This window comes from Silurus meridionalis, chromosome 12 (genome assembly GCF_014805685.1).
Source record: "Silurus meridionalis isolate SWU-2019-XX chromosome 12, ASM1480568v1, whole genome shotgun sequence".
In the NCBI taxonomy this organism is placed as follows: Eukaryota; Metazoa; Chordata; class Actinopteri; order Siluriformes; family Siluridae; genus Silurus; species Silurus meridionalis.
In genome coordinates this window covers 16,870,701-16,887,356 of record NC_060895.1, presented here as the reverse complement: position 1 = coordinate 16,887,356, position 16,656 = coordinate 16,870,701, and the positions used below count along the sequence as shown (strand labels likewise).

Sequence of the window (16,656 nt, the reverse complement as noted above, 5' to 3'; positions counted from 1 at the left end):
TCTTCCCAGGGAAAGTGGATGTAGTGAACAAGTACCTTGTAATTATCAGGATCCAGATGTGCACAGCTAATAGAGTCGTATCCCAGTAGACTTTCAAATGAACTGCAGCTGAAGAATAGGTAAAACCACGACACAAGATGCCGGTAGTGGTAGTTCAGTGGTTAAGGCTCTGGGTTACTGATCAGAAGGTCAGGGGTTCATGCCCTGGTATCGCCAAGGTGCCCCTCTTAGGCCCTTAACCCTCTTTGATCCAGGGGTGCTGCACTATAGCTAAACCTGCACTCTGACCACATCTATCTAACATTGCTGGGATATGAAAAGAAATAATTTCTCTGTTCGGTAATGTAAATGTAAAAAGCCCCTTTTCTGTATATCCTTATACAATCAATTAGTTTGGTTACTTCTTGGAAAAGACAAGGTGCTGAAAAGGGCAGGACACACAGGTGTGTATATATATATATTTACATGCATGCCCTTATCTGGAGCTTAGCATTTGTACTATACTAAGCTATTGACAGTTAAGTGTGCTGCTCAACGGGCGAGCAGTAAAATCCCAACCTTCTGATCAGAAGTTAGCATCTTACTAATCAACCTGTTACTTTTCCTAAACCTCTAATATGTAATCATTATGTCAGAATGGAAATATTTTGCATTCTCAACTGTTCTTAAAATCAAAGGCAAAAAAAGTCAATTAAGTCCATTTTAATTCCAGGTTCCAGAAATATATGTATAATGTGGAAAGGTTTGTGAAAGATTTGTGGGTGGGGTGCAAAACATTGCTTTCAAAAGATGGGTAATTACTAAAAAAAAAAAAAGTATCCCTAGTGACAAGCAAGCACTTTTGTCTAAACATGTAGATCAGTGTGCAGGTTGATTGCATTTAATTTGTATAACATTGAGTTTATTTATTCAGTGCATTTTCCTTTCCCATTTTTGAAAACAGCAATTATTATTATTATATGTGTAAAGCTTCACTCATTCATTCAGCCATTATCAGTAAGTACTTTATCCTGGTCAGGGTTGAGGTGTATCCGGAGCCCATCCGGAAACATTGGGCCTGAGGCAGGAATACAACCAGCATGGGCTGTCAGTACATCACAATTCTATATTAATACTAAGAGAAGCATTTTTTTTTTCTTTTTTTTAATAAGTGGGTATGCAGGAAAAAAAGGCTGTAGATCGTGGAACTGCGCCAACTTCTTTAAATAGACTTTGAACAAATTGTACACCTTATTGAAACGTTCAGAAGCTCCCCTCAGTGTGAACTTTGCCTTTTCAAGTGAAAGAGAATGCAGAAGCTCACCCACCCACTGCCGGTATGACTTCCAGTGCAAAAAAACAAGCCTCCTGGCTAAATGTGACCTGAGAGCAAATACATCTCTGTGGATTACTTAAAGAATGTCAGCTTATGATGCACCAGGAAGCACTATTATGGGATTAGGGGAAATATGTACATTATACAGTTCAGGAAAACTGTTAAAAACTGGGCAGCACAGCACGGTTACCTGTATCCAGGACAATTTACAGTCGTCCTCTAGATGCTTTTAAAGGAGTCTGTAGTTCTACAAGTGCTGCAGGATTAGCAGGGTTCTCAGAATATAAAGCAGGAAAGCTTCATTGCTCAGTGCACTAGTGTGGAAATCCTTTGTATTTAATAAACATAAAAAATCTCTGTGTTTTTATGATGTGATCTGAATCTTGGATTGAGTTTGTATGGTGAATTGAGAGAGGCACAAGATTAGATAGCCATCAAAAACAACACAAATCTACATGTGATACATTGGGGAGCGATATAATATTCAATACTAAAAATATTTTGATACTAATATGATGATTTTCTTGAAATAAAAAAGGCTCCTGTAAAATGCTGTCTGATAAAATCGGAGTAGTAGATTAATGAATCTACCATTCCTTTAATGGAGCACATATTTGGAGTCTTGTTAGGATCCTAGAGAAGTTATTATGTCCTGAAAGCACAAAGATTTAAGTTTTGTTGAATATTTTTTGCCCTATGCGACCATAGTAATACAAGCGATGCCTTGAAGAGTGAAGCAATAATCGCCAATTTCGTTGAAAATTTAATTCTAGCATTTACGTTTAAAACAATCCACGGCAACATCTAAACTTCTGTATCAGAGAAGCAAAGTAACAGCTGCAAGTGAACAAAGACAATGGCGTGCAATGTCTACACATTCACACAATATCCCAAATGTAAAAAAATTGAAGTATTCATTTATTACTCATTCCATTAGAAACCATCTCCAGGTGTTTAGAAACCACTGGCCTATCTGCAACGTACATTGGAGATAAATCGGATAACATTTGAACTCCTAATTTGATTCATACCCAACCTTATAACAGAGTCCAATACATTCTCTTGTAATGCCATATTCAGAGAATTTTCCCAGAGTGACTGTAAAGGCTCAGAAGAAAACGTGGTTTTTAATAAAGCTTGTAATTGCTTCGTTTAACAAGACACATCAAGAGCAAGAAGAGGAATTCAGACCTACTCTTCAGGTCTGAGCAATATAAAAGTCTAATAGTCTAATATAAAAGTAACACAAGATAGAGGGAAGCTGAAAACTTTCCTGGAGCTCCTCAAAAGTGGCGAATGTTCCACTGATAAATGTCTGACATCTTAGACAGGCCGAGGCCTTTTCCAGTGTCCGAAGCCACTTTAACTTAAAGAAGGAGAAAATACAAAATCCATGGCTAAAACAGAAAGATGTGTGAGATTAAGAGGTAAACTTCCTTGAGACCAGATTTTCAACGAATGACTAACATCTGGGCTGTCAGAGACATTCTGCAGGGGAAAAAGGGACAAGTGAATAGAAACAGGCTTAATAGATGCCCTCTCAGTTTGTGTGTTCCTCTGTACACGCAGCATGACCAATCTAATAATCCTATAGTATTAGCAGCCCAATCATTGGTTTATAAAATCAGCAAGGAGTGTACATTCAGTGCAGTGTGGCTTGGTTGGCGTCTCGTGAAGAACACACTGTGACTGCTTTGCATTTGTTTTGATTTTCCCAAAGGACAAAATGAGTGAAAAAAAAACCACAATGTGTGCGGTCCAGCATGGATTTATTTCCTTGGAGAACATTTTACAGGGCGAACTTCTCACAAGAACATGTTAAACCCATTTGACAGTAAGGGTGCATCTGAGTCAAATTTAGCTGAAACTTTTATTTTAATATATGATGTATGATTGTGTGCATTTTCTTTTTTTTTTTTTTTTTTGTAATAGTGATTCACTATATAATCAGGGAAATGCAGACAATAGCACATTTATATTAGAATAGTTGGCTATTAGAGTATAATAGGATGGAAGGAATGAATACAGAAACATTGCTGCATCTGTATTTATCAAAATACCAGCACACATTGTATATCATCGTTTAAAGTCTGGGGACCATTAATTGATATTTGAGGGAAATGTGCGCCATCTGGTGGCAATAAGACTTCATTGGGAATGAACAACAGCGCATGTAGGACGTTTTGGAGACAAAGTGAGAGAGGCCTGATTGAGATGGTTTGGACAAGAGGAGGGAAATGGGGTATATCAGTAGCAGAATATTCAGGAAGGAGAAAAAGAGAAAGACCAAGGAGGAGGTTTATGGATGTGGTGACGGAAGACATGCAGGTAGTTGGTTTGAAAAACGCAGATTTAGAGGACACGGGGGGTTTGGAGACGGATGATCCGCTGTGGCGACCCCAATGAGAGAAGCTGAAAGAAGAAGAAGAAGAAGAAGAAGAAGAAGAAGAAGAAGAAGAAGAAGAAGAGAATGAACCCCTGAGTACTACCAAAACAAACTGCAGTAGTTTTCTGTGAACTGAATAGGAATGCATTATTCATATTAAACAAATAATATGTTCTAAACAAGTATACCAATAGGAGATGCACTTTATTTAGAAAGCTTACCAAAAAGGTTCAGCAAACAACACGAACTTTGTGCACAGGAGGTTTTTACTCTGATGCGGATGCCAGTGAGTAAATAACCATGAACATTGAGCTTTCATTTATTGTTCTTTCTGGTAATGGATTACTGTGGCTTGTTCATACCTGAGGCAGGTATGAACAATAATGCAATCTGGGAAAATAGGATGGAAAAAAAGATGAGTTTTGTACACAGTTTTACTTGAGAGCAATTATGGATTTAAGTAATGCAGCTGAGGCTTAGGACCTGTGGCTTAGAACCAGAATTCACACACCAAGTTGATGCTTCTGTTTTCTTTTTCTCAGTGTTTTCCTTGGAGGATATAACACTCCTCTTTCTCTCTCTCTCTCTCTCTCTCTCTCTCTCTCTCTCTCTCCTCCCTCTCTTGACTACACTACACTCACTTTATGTTAAAATCAATTAATTAATTTTAAAATAGATCAATAAAAAAGAGGTGGACTAATAATCCAATCTAGTACTTATCTATGAGAACTTTATTGTAATAATTGAAGCTATATAATGTTCTATTTTTAATTTTTCTGCCTTTTTTACCTTTTAATTTTCCATTACTACATGCACCCACTGAGAGAACCGGCATTCAGTCAAACTCTTCACAAGAACCGCAGGGGTACAGTTGTGGTCTTACAACAGGTTACAACCCTTTTATGTGTTCAGAATGGAAAGGATACACATTAAAAGTTAAAAGTCAAATTTTCTTAATATTATACTTGAACACTGCTGTTTACCACTGACCAATACAGATACAGTCTGGGAATCTCAAGCAGATACAGAGACACTTACAGATTGAAAAATTTGGCATAATACAGTACCTTTGTTCTTATTTAGGTCCCACTCTGATTTGAATCATCAAAAATCTGGTCTCAACCTAATACTCAAGTTCCTCCCTCCAGAAAGTCTTAATGTGAACACACTCAACTTTATTACCAGGCACATGGTGTGTGTCTGGGCAACAGGTTAGTGTTGTGAGACATAAAGTCATGCAGCACAGTAGTTCTCGATTCTTTAAAAACCTTTTCTTATTTGGTTAAAGTGTTTTCAATTTCATTTTCATTTCGCATTTTGTCAATATTCTGCAGTAAAACCGTGATCTTTTGCACATCTTAAAACGTGTCCGTGTCAGGATTTTTATTTTGCAAGAAAGTGATACTTTTGTGTTTTGCGAAAACCTTGACAATACACACTGTTTTTAAATGGTTTTGCAGTCTAGCATGTGGTGAATATTACAATTATACAGTATGTATAAATGATTTTAAACAGAAATGTCAGCCAGGGAGAAACACATATTTCTAAAGTCATGAGCAGGTTTTACATTGAACACCAGTGAAATAATAGGATAAACTTAGTAATATTATTGTATTCCTCTTAAAACTGCTCACAGATGTTCCGGATTTGTCCAGATTCACGCAACTGAGATGCATCTGGCATAATAATAACAGGGTGGGGTTCATGATATTCCTAGTAATATCAATAATTCAGTTAAACTAATAGAATTAGATTCCACACAACACACTCTTTGGCATAATGTTTTTTTTTTTTCCTGCATGGATTTTAGATGTTATTTTTGTCCTCCCAGATTAGGTGTATTGATGATTTCTGTATTTCACTGCTGATTAGCAGAACTGTTATTGATTATTCCCTCACCAAAACCTGTGGTATCTAATCTGTTCATTTCTGAACACTAGCACACTTCTGCTAGCCAGATATTTGTGTTTCCTCACATTTTGCCATGTCTGGGTTACTGATGTTATGAGAATGAATCACCACCCATATATACAGTATAATCTGGTCAGTGGTGGTTCAATGGGACTCATTTATCTACTTAAGGAATGAGTAAAGAGGGACTGACACTGGCTAGATTCTATAAATTTTGGCTAGAGTCACTGAGCATGATTATTGAGTATATAAAATGTACCCGAAGAACTAGCAGCTAGCATAAATGTAGAAAATTCAATCAATCAATCAGGAGCTCTAAATTACCTGAGGTATCTCCAAGTGCTGCTGCTTCACAATAACCACTTACTGAGCCTGGATGAAACCGTAGCTGAGCTGAGAAACGTGTAGAACCTCCAAACACTCAGTGAGTTCCCTTGAACTCCCCAAAAAACTGATCCAAGTAGCGACTTGTCAGAAAGTTAACATGTCACTTGTTTATATACTTGTCAGAAAGGTAATATTGTAGGCTAAAGCCTTGAGGCAGCACAGTGGTGTAGCAGGTAAATTACTTCCTTACACCTCCAGGGTCCCTGGTTCAATCCTGAACTCATAATATTCTCAGTGTGGGTTTAGTCTGGGGGTCTTTGCTTTCCTCTTGAGAACATGGCAGTATGTGAATTGCATAGGCTAAATTGCCCCAAGTTGTAAATGAGTGTGAGAATGTGTGTGTTGTGGATGGATTCATATTTGACATATAAATAATGTATGCAACCACTTGAGATATATGTTTACATAGGAATACGTTGTCCATCACTTATTATCTGCTCAATTATTAGACAGAAAAGGTGAATGAGCATTGACTTTTGAACAGTCGTGAATATAGAGCTATCTATATGACCAAAATATATGGACACCTGCCCCTCACATGCATTTGTGCTTCTTCTCTAAGTGTTGCAACCAGTGGCAGGCCGTGCATTTGGTACCTGGGCCTTCAGTGAGGACTTGCCCGACTTAATCCACCTCTTAATACCACCATTATCACGTCGTAATTATAGAAACCATCAATACTATACAAAATATACATAAATACTATATAACAACGTGTGCATTACAGAGAGAGAGAGAGAGAGAGAGAGAGAGAGAGGCATTTCACATATGGAGGGTGAAAACCATTTTACTAAAGCAAGAAACCCAGTTAAAAAAACTCCAAACCCCTACACTACCACCACAACTGTGCCACATACATCATATAGAGCAGTCCAGAATCAATATTTGTCTATTAACATGACAAAAACATTACAAATGTAAATAAAATCCAACCTACTCACCAGCCTCCTCAGAGCCTGTAATCCAGTGGTACCGCTCGTATTCACTGGTCTGGAAGTGGCGAACAAACCCTTTCCTAGCTAGCTTCAGGGTTGGTCGATCTCTCTCCTCACAATGTCTAGCTTTTCTGTGTTTTGCCAGTCGAACTTGGCTGTACCAGTTTCCCTCTGACCAACCAATCAGAAGGCGTAAAATTGCTGCCGGTATTCTGGGCTAGCTAGCTTCCCTGTGAGGCAAATATGATATCTGATTGGTTAAAGAAACAGACCAGTTGGTAATATTCTCAATTGTAAAAGGGCCAGCAGTATTGACTTTGAAGGCTCTGGGCAGATTAGATTGACATGGCAACACATAGAGGCTGAAATCTGATTGGACAAAAAATCTAACATCCACATACATGTGCTGGAAGCAGTGCAGCCAAGAGAAACACTACAAAATAAAGTGAATAAACTGTTGGGAATAAATTAATACAATTTCATGAAACAAATATTAGAATTTAGGTTGTAAATGTAGGTCAGTGCTTCTGATAGTGTTTAGGCCAGCAGAGAACGCTCTGCTGGCCCTGACAGCCTACCACTGGTTGCAACAAAGCATAGAATTGTATAGAATTATACTATATCAGTATGGCAGGGAACAGTTTCAGTGTTCCCTGATGTAAAGTACGGTTCTGAATTTCTTCTGTATTGCATTTATGAATTTCAACAGCACAATTTTTTTTTTTTATTTGATTGCATATTTGATTGATTATTGATTGCCAGAGACCAGATAGGATTCACACTTTTACTGTACTGTTCATTTCCTGGTGGTTCTTCCATTTTCAGAAATTGTAATTCTGTGTTTTGCTCTGTCTGTCGCCAAGTGAAGGTTCACGCGATTCTAGACACATTTACAAAGAAAAGTTTAATCGAAATTTAAGCTTGACAGATGATGACAACTGGTTTAACCATTTTGCATTCCGTGACTTTTGCAATGAACTGATGCCCAGGTGTTTTGGGGGTTAAGACTATTCAGGTGAAACCAGTATAATATATTTTGATCAACATGACAAACAACTGATACTGTAGGAAACAGCAGACACTTGTACACAATAAATCAAATAATGTACAAAAGCATTTGCAATTTGATCAAAGCAACGAAAAATGTTTTAATGATGTGCACAAGTGACTAAATGATGTGGAGGCTGAACAAGTAGTTTTGAGAATTTTATTTCTGATCCGGGAATTGCTCCAAAGCATCTGAGAAAAACTGTAATAAAGCACTTACAATATTTATACAAAGTGTGACTATGACTTTTGCATGTCTGTAGTCAAGTTCAGATTTTATTAATCTTATAATTTTATTTAATTTAGTTTTAATTAAAATAAAATGAAGTTATTTATAAAATATGGACATATATTGATGTGAAAGATGATAGGAATCACCACCTGTGTTAAGAAATACCTAAGATTTACTCAAATGCACAAGTGTTATATCAGTGGGAAAGACATCTTAGTTGCTGAAACACTGCCATAAACTCGCACTAGTCCCATAATTCAACATGTTCCTGAGATTATAAACAAGACTGTAAATGTGTTTTTGTTGAAATGTTTATTATAGTAAAAAAGTACAGATTGTGTCTGCCTCATATAGGAATATCATGGAGAAAATTCTAATTCTACAGATATGAAACATTTATTTTATATACTGTATGATTGTCTGTGACAGAGGGAAATGTTTATGTATCTTTTCCTGATGTACATAACCCTTTCATCATTTTTTCCAGGTCAAACAAAGTTCTCAAAGTAAATAAGTCTATAGAAAAGAGATACAAGTTGAAATACTGGTGTTTATTTGTTGGTTGGTGCTGTATTTTTATTATTCCTGGTAAAAGTTCATAGCACTGCTCTGATGTCACAAGAGAACATTGTTGATTTTTTTTTTTCTTACTGTTCTCAGGCATAGGGGATAAAAGTTAGATTTTGTTGTTGGCTTCTAAATAGAGAAGCAGTAGAGCTTACTATATTTTAGTAGCATTATTAATGACTATATTGTAATTATTTATACTATTAAAATATTAATGAAAAATCCAATGGAAATGTAGTGAGGTAACGAAAGTTGAAGAATTCAATCGAGGTAAGTTGCAGCAGAGGCTAATCTTGGCTATTTAATGATCTACAAAATGGTGAGAATGAATTATTAGAAAATGTTCTGTTTGAGTAGAGTTGACAAATGAGGGCACAATAGAGCTGAACAAAATAAAGTACTAAAGCGCTGCTACATCGCTTTCTTTATGTACAGATGCAGCATATATATCACATGCTAATAAGGGTGGGTTTTTGAATAAGTGATGAAAAACATAGTGTATTGTGTGGCATTTTCAGATGCCCATTTGATAAAACTGAGAACCTCATTGATCTCAGGGCCATCTGAGATCCATCATAGAGTTCTCTACAATAGAATGGAACAGCATGGGAGGAGCTCAAGAGCACCCTCTGGAGGAGCAGGGTTCAACTGCAGGCAAAATCATTACTGTCAGACACCGACTTCAAATGGAGTTTTCTTTAACATCAAACGGCAAAAAAAAAAAATAAATAAAAATAAAAAAATTCTCCTACTTATGAGATCCTGTCACCTTAACTATAATATTCGAATATGCAACTCCATTCCAAAAAAAATAATTTATGAGATCCTCAAAAAATCAGCTTGCATCAGCTCAACCTGTAAAATATTCTTGCCTAACGTGGTGTTTTTAAGTCTTCTGTAGAACGTATAATAATTTTTTTCCCCAGTCACCACTGCAGACTTGCCAACATGGTTTAAGGCATATGCTTCAACGTCTTTATCCTCTGTACCAGTATTACAGCGACAAGAGTTTTAACTTAAGACCTACGGTCATAAATATATCTTCTATACTAAATCTATTTCTGATATTCCTGATCACATACATAACGCTAGCTATAAGAGAACAAACAGTGCAGTAAAATGTGTCTCGTGTTGATGGGAAGCCTGTGTTGAAAGCTTTTCTAGGTTTTCCTTCAGATTTCATTTTCCAAAAACTCTCCTCTGACAGCAACCTTCAGAAGGTCTCCAGATTTTGGACGACATGGATATCAGTGTTCTGGCTGAGGCAGGGCTTGACAGCGATTATGGGAAATGACTCAGGCTAACGTCGTCTCTGTTTAACCCACATGACTCAGTCTGAAGTTATCTGAATGGGGACGGTGCTCTCGGTTTCTATTTGAACATCTGACGTGCTGGTAACTTCACTCTGCTCAACAGAAAGATTTTCCATGCTGCTGCTCGCCTCTTCCAGCGCTTTCTTCTCCTCGGATTCTGGAGAGAATCGAAGCTCGGGTCAACATCATAATAATTGCTGGCGCTTTTAATGAAGTCATGTGCTTTTCATATATTTTTTTTTTTGTAACCTGACAGCACAAGAAAGCACTGGCAGAGCTCTGTTGTGAAGTGGTTCAAATCAAAGGAACATATTAAAAGCCACAGGCGGAGAATACCTTTGGCCTGTTTCTCTTGTCGCTTGGCTGATTCAGCCTCATGCTTCTTCCTCTGCTCCTGGAGTTTCTTGCACATCTTCTTGTGGGTGAACCAGTGCAGCTTCTGGCAGTCTTGGTTACAGTAAATTACCTGAAGAGAATATGATAAAATGAGAATGTTACTACCACAGCTTGTTTACTTCATGTCGTTTGGTCATTATTTAGGCTACCAAGATCCTTTATTTATTTATTTATTTATTTACAAATGTAATTACTCAATTATTTTTTTAAAACCCAACAAATACTAACATGCTTTGTGAATGTCCATCTTATTGATAGACTAGTATAACAGTAATATTCACTGATCAGGCACAACATTATGACCACCTGCCTAATATTATGTTGGTCCCCCTTTTGCTGCCAAACCAGTCCTGACCCATTGAGCATTTACAGCATTTACTTCTTCAGCAGTTTGAGCTACAGGAGCTCGTCTGTTGGATCGGACCACACAGACCACCCTTTGCTCCCCACGTGCATCCATAATCCTCAGCCGCCCGTCACCCTGTCGCCGGTTCACCACTGTTCCTTCCTTGGAGCACTTTTGATAGATACTGACCACTGCAGACCAGCAACATCCAACAAGAGCTGCAGTTTTGGAGATGCTCCAACCTGGTCTTCTAGACATCACAACTTGGCTCTTGTCCAACTCACTCAAATCTTACGCTCGCCCATTTTTCCTGCTTTTAACACGTCAACTTTGAGAACAAAATGTTCACTTGCTGCCTAATATATCCCTCCCACCCACTAACAGGTGCCGTGATGCAGAGATCCGGTCGCCATGTTATAATATCAATGTCATGCCTGATCGGTGTATTTCTTGGAGAATTTAATTTGTTTTACATTAATGGCTTATGGCACAAATACCAGATATGGAATGATCATAAAAAGGAGCAATAAACGTTACCATTTTGCAGATAGAGCACCTCTTCTCTGCACCCTTCTCCCCACAGGTGGTGCAGAACTCAGCATCCATGAAGCCTACTTGCCCTGTGATGGCTTGGGTGAGCACTGACAAAGCTGTGGGGTCATTACCCTGGTCGGAATACACACACAAAATTATTTTTTTAAACAAATGTAGTGTTGCATACACTTTTAACTGTCTGGCCTTTGAAGGAAGGACTTTATTTCACAGGAAGATATTTCATACACACAAACATTGTCATAGTTCTGCCTGCTTTATAAAGGAACATACAAAATGCTAAACAGGAATAACAGACTGCATTAAAAATATACAGTTAAAATCAAATTGATATTTAGAAGCAGGCTCGAGGATTACTCACTATTTCCACAGGAGCAATACTTCTAACAAGCTGCTGGAGTAGCGTCGCATCGCAGTAAGGAAATTTCCGGATGCACTCTCGAATAAATTTTTCCTGGAACACTGGGAAACAGTCACTGTCTCGTCCTTTTAGTAGACTGAAACGAAAAGGATTTGTTTAAAAGGGGGGTTTATGAAAGCTTTTCCATTGGCAAGGTGCAGTTCGGTTCTGGTGAGCATCAAGTTTGTCACCGAGGCAACTCGAGCAACACAAGACCCGCATTAGAGAATCAGAGGTTTAAACATTGCTGTGTGTTTTAATAATTATTGTAAAAAAAAAAAACAATAATAAAAAAAAGTATAGCAGCCATATTTAAAATGTGAATTGATCCTGAAAGATGTAAATGTTGATAATGTAACGGTTGGGCTGCAAAACCGGTAGAAACATGCACCAGCAAAACATCTGCAACCTGCACCGAATGTAGAATGAGTATCAAATCATTGTTGAGCTAAAATAACTGCTACAGATCTGAACTCTGAACATGAAACTGAGTTTTCCAGGAAATGATCAGAGATCAAATATTTATTTTCAAAGCTAAAGCAACTAAAATGTACCTCTTGATGAGGCCGTCTAGTTTATCCTCCCGGTCTTTGAGGAAGGAACAACATTTCTGCAGAACACAACTGATGTAGTGCATCTTCATGGCCAGCACCTCGTTCATGTCCTGCTGCTTTACACACTTCTCGCTGATCAGCTCCATCACTTTACGGCACTTCTCAAGAGCTTCTGCGTCCATGAGTAGAGGATTTTCCTTCACCAGCATCACCATCTGAAGCAGGAGAGCATGGTTTAGTCCGAGTCAGTCACTCCGAACAAATAAGCGATAAAAAAGCTGCATTTTCGATCAATAATAGTTGATCAGTATTAAAAATAAAATGTTCTAAATAGGATCAAATAGAGATATAGAATTTACTGCATGCAAATCAGAGTGTAGATTTTATAATCCGATACCTTCACAGGGTTAAGATTTGTGCTCATGATGATTTTGTGTAAAGGTCCAGCCAGTTTAAGAGGTAGTTTTGGTTCCTTTTCTAAGCCTTGGGGTTTTGTATAGTAATCAAGTCTCTTCCGGGAGAAGAAGTTATTGATAACAGTCACACAGTCATGCTGCCCTGGAGAGAGAGAGAGAGAGCGAGAGCGAGAGAGAGAGAGAGAGAGAGAGAGAGATATATAGAGAGAGAGCACACAGCAAAAGAGCATTCCTTCATTATCCTTATAACTCAACAGTATATACATTTGTTATATAGGTTTATGTACACAAGCAGTTTAATACGGATTCTTGCAGATAAGATGCCAGAGCAGACATCAGACATCGAATTACGTCTTACTTAAAGAAAAGAGGGAGAGAAACAGAAACACACTGAGAAAGTTGTTGAAAATATCCAAAAACTTCATTGGAGTAGAAAGGAACAAATGTGTCCTAAATGAAGGTGAAACATCACATACTTATTATAAAATGAATTAAAAAAGAACAACCCAGTATGAATTTAATGAATGGGTCTACACTGGTCTATAAGGAGAAAGCCTTAGAAATGAAAGTAGCCACATTTTTACCAGAAAATTGGGTTAGGAATAATGGAAAATTAAGTCCTGAGTTTTAATTGGCACCAGTTTCCAAGATACAGCTTCTGGTCAAAATTACATCAAAATTATTCAAAACTAGAAGGGGAGGGGTGCGATGATGCTCCATAACTTGATATATAGCAATAAGAATGATGCCACACCAATCATGATAAATTTATTTTATTTATGATAATAAAAAATTTCCATTCATTTATGGTTTTTTGTTTTCATGTAAATATTCATGTGGTTTTTTTTTCCATGAAAAACTGACCGAATTGTGTCAGGGTTGGTCCCATTACTGTGTAGCTTTCCAGAGATACTACCTTAAAATTATATGGTTTAAAAGCTTACAAAATATAATATAAATATCAGATCATTACAGAATACAAGCGCTAACATCAGACAAGGTTTCAATTAAGGACCAATCAGACAAGGTTCCAATTAAACACCAATAAATTACAGTTATGTAATAATGATTAGTCTCAAAGTGAAGATAAATTTATAAACAGTAAAGTCTCAGAAAATGTCTCTGTGCTTGTATAGATACTGTAAGATTTAGCTAAAGGCTTATGTGCTTAAGGATTTGCTAAATGTGTGTGAAGAGTGTTTTTTGTTTTAGTTTTTTTGCTGCAAATTAAGAAAATTATTTGAATCTAAAGTCGGCCGAATTTGAAACTTTTAGTACCTTCCGAGGCAGCACCAGTTTTCCAGCTGTGTCTCTGAGTACTGAGCTATGAGCTGTTAGCAGTGTTATGGCTTTGTGTTCCTCACCTACAAAAGCAGCCATTTGTGCTGCTGTCCTGCCTACCGAGTTCACCACATCAGTCTCTGCTCCAGCATCTAACATCATCCAGGTGATATCTGTCTTCCCTGAAACACAATAAAGCAGAAAATGACTGACTTCATTATATAATCTTGATTTAGGGATTAACATTCTGTTCACAAATTACTGAATATCTCAAGGTTTCCTGAAACATACCTGAGAGTCCTGCAAACATGAGAGCAGTGTAGCCGTGCTCGTGCTCGTTGCAGTTGACATCTGCACCATGTTGCAATAGCAGCTTACACATGTCTGCCTTGCCCTTATATGCAGCATGCATGAGAGGAGTCATGCCATACTGAGGACAAATTACAAAAAAAAAGGAAAAAGAGCAAGTTTGATATAAATGATTTCAAAAGATATGGACTCATCAAAGAAAAAAATGCAAGAGATGTATTGGAGTATCTCTGGTCCCGCTAACTAGACAGGTACTACTTATGGTGCCACTTAGTGCAAACCAGATGGGATGGAAGGTCACTGCAAAATGCTGTGGTTGCCATGCTAGACAAGAGTGCCCTCGATTTTGACTAAATCGCATTTACATTTAAGGCATTTAGCAGACGCCCTTTTAAAGAGCGACTCACATTTATCTCATTCATACAACTGAGCTGATATGGGCTTAAGGACCTTGTCCATTGGCCCAGGAGTGGCAGCTTTGTGTGGCTGGGATTTGTACTTATGATGTAATTATGTCCTCCCCTATGCTTTACAGTGGGAACCACAGATTCAGGAGCCTTCTGTATACTATCGTCTAAAAAAAAAAAAAAAAAAAAAAGACAGCGCTTGTAACCAAAATTATTGAATTTGGACTCATCAGACCAAAGGACGGTTTTCTACTGATCTAGCAAGTTTTCTGCATGTTTTCTTCTGAAGTAATGGTTCCTTTGCTTGAATTTGACCATGAAGAGATGCAAAAAATGTATTGATAGGATGATTAAAGATGTGAAATTAAAGTAAAATCGTGTAATGCCTAAAAACCATTTAAACAAGGAACTGCCACAAACAAAAACAAAGCAATTCATGCAATTATTTAGAAGCACAGCCGGTAAGTAAAAAGTGTGTGGCATCTGATTTTGGCAGATCACCAGTGGACAATGCAGTGATCTCGCAGTAGTTTTATCTGGATCTTAATTGTTATTATTACACCACAAAAACACGTGTAAAAGAGTTTACTCAGTGCACTCACCTCATCCAGGCAGTTCACTCGGACATCTTTTGATCCAAGCAGCCTTGAAGCTTCCTGTACATTTCCTACACACAGTTCAGACAGATTGTTAGTTCACATGAGAGTGCTCTCTCTCTCTCTCTATCATTTAACAATAATTTACATCCAATATCGCCACAACTGACAAGTTAAACATGGCATTATTTCAATAATGGGGTTCATTATAATTCATTAAACTAATAATAGATCACGGATTTTATCTGAACGTGTGAACAACAGGTTGCCACCAAACTGGCTAATTTTCTCAGACTTTGTTATTTGGCTAAATATTGAAGCATTTAATATAAAACAGCAATACTTTCATAAACCGTAGCACGTTTTAATACAATTCGCCTCAAATAAAGCAAACTAGCATCATATATATGTGTAATATATCTGGCCTACAATGTTACTAGCATCCAATCAATTAAAACTAAGTTAGCTGGCTAGCATGCTAACCGTTAGCTAGCTAATACCTGCAGCAATAACCAGAAGGAGATCCTTTTCAGAGTCGGTTAAATCTCCCTTCTTTATGACTGACATAATGAAGCTAAATAGGACCTTTTAATATTAAAAAAAATCTAAAATAATAAGTGTGCTGCAGTGGCGTTAGCAGTCTACAGTGAGACACAGACAGTGGATATGAAGTGCAGCTGCAACGTGCAGTTTCTCCCCCAAGCTGTCAAGTAGACTGTACCATGTGTACACTTAATGGGGGTGTACCATCAAACGTTATACTATAAATTACTAAATGTGGTGTCAGATTTTGCTTACAAGTTCATTAACATAAAATGGTTACTTGTAATATAATGCGGTTGCTCCATATAAATTATAGAAAGTGAAATTATAAATAGTTTGAAATAGGTGTGTTGTAGTGGTTTAGGCCACAGAAGTCTAGAAGATTCATCCCAGACTCCAGATTTACCACCAGACAAGCTTTTAACTTTATAAACATATTATTTGATTATTGGGAGAATTAGGGCACTGCTTTAATGAATTGCATGTGGAAAATTTACAGAGAAATTAGAAAAAAAAAGGTTTAGTAAATCCTCTTATAAAAACTAGGCAAATCAAGCTGCCTGCTTTAATAACAGATATTAAATACTACACACATCATAAACTGTAAAAATTACAATTTATTATTATTATTTTTTTTACTGCCTAAACAATACAATTATGTCTATCACAATTTGTGTGACACAACCTGGCAACCTTGGTTGAATTTTTTTTTCTAACTAAACTAACTTTTTTAGTAAAAAAAATAATTTTCAATTAAATATGT

General features: G+C 37.2%; 1 protein-coding gene across 1 annotated transcript; it reads right to left on the bottom strand.

Annotated features, from left to right (window-relative positions):
* Positions 1-8,508: 8,508 nt before the first annotated feature.
* Positions 8,509-16,041, bottom strand: ankmy2a (ankyrin repeat and MYND domain containing 2a). The gene is made up of 10 exons (XM_046863684.1): positions 15,851-16,041; positions 15,357-15,421; positions 14,330-14,468; positions 14,122-14,220; positions 12,739-12,899; positions 12,342-12,556; positions 11,749-11,884; positions 11,373-11,501; positions 10,430-10,559; positions 8,509-10,250 (listed from the first exon to the last, which is right to left on the bottom strand). The coding sequence occupies exons 1-10, from the start codon at positions 15,915-15,917 to the stop codon at positions 10,111-10,113; spliced, it is 1,281 nt and encodes a 426-aa protein (XP_046719640.1). The 5' UTR covers positions 15,918-16,041; the 3' UTR covers positions 8,509-10,110.
* Positions 16,042-16,656: the final 615 nt, after the last annotated feature.

Coding starts and splice junctions, on each gene's coding strand:
- ankmy2a (XM_046863684.1), bottom strand. CDS start 15,917: ATGTCAGTCATAAAGAAGGGAGATTTAACCGACTCTGAAAAGGATCTC. Junction 14,469..15,356: donor GAGTGAACTGCCTGGATGAG/GTGAGTGCACTG, acceptor ATTTGTCCTCAG/TATGGCATGACTCCTCTCAT. Junction 11,502..11,748: donor GTATTGCTCCTGTGGAAATA/GTGAGTAATCCT, acceptor TATTCCGACCAG/GGTAATGACCCCACAGCTTT.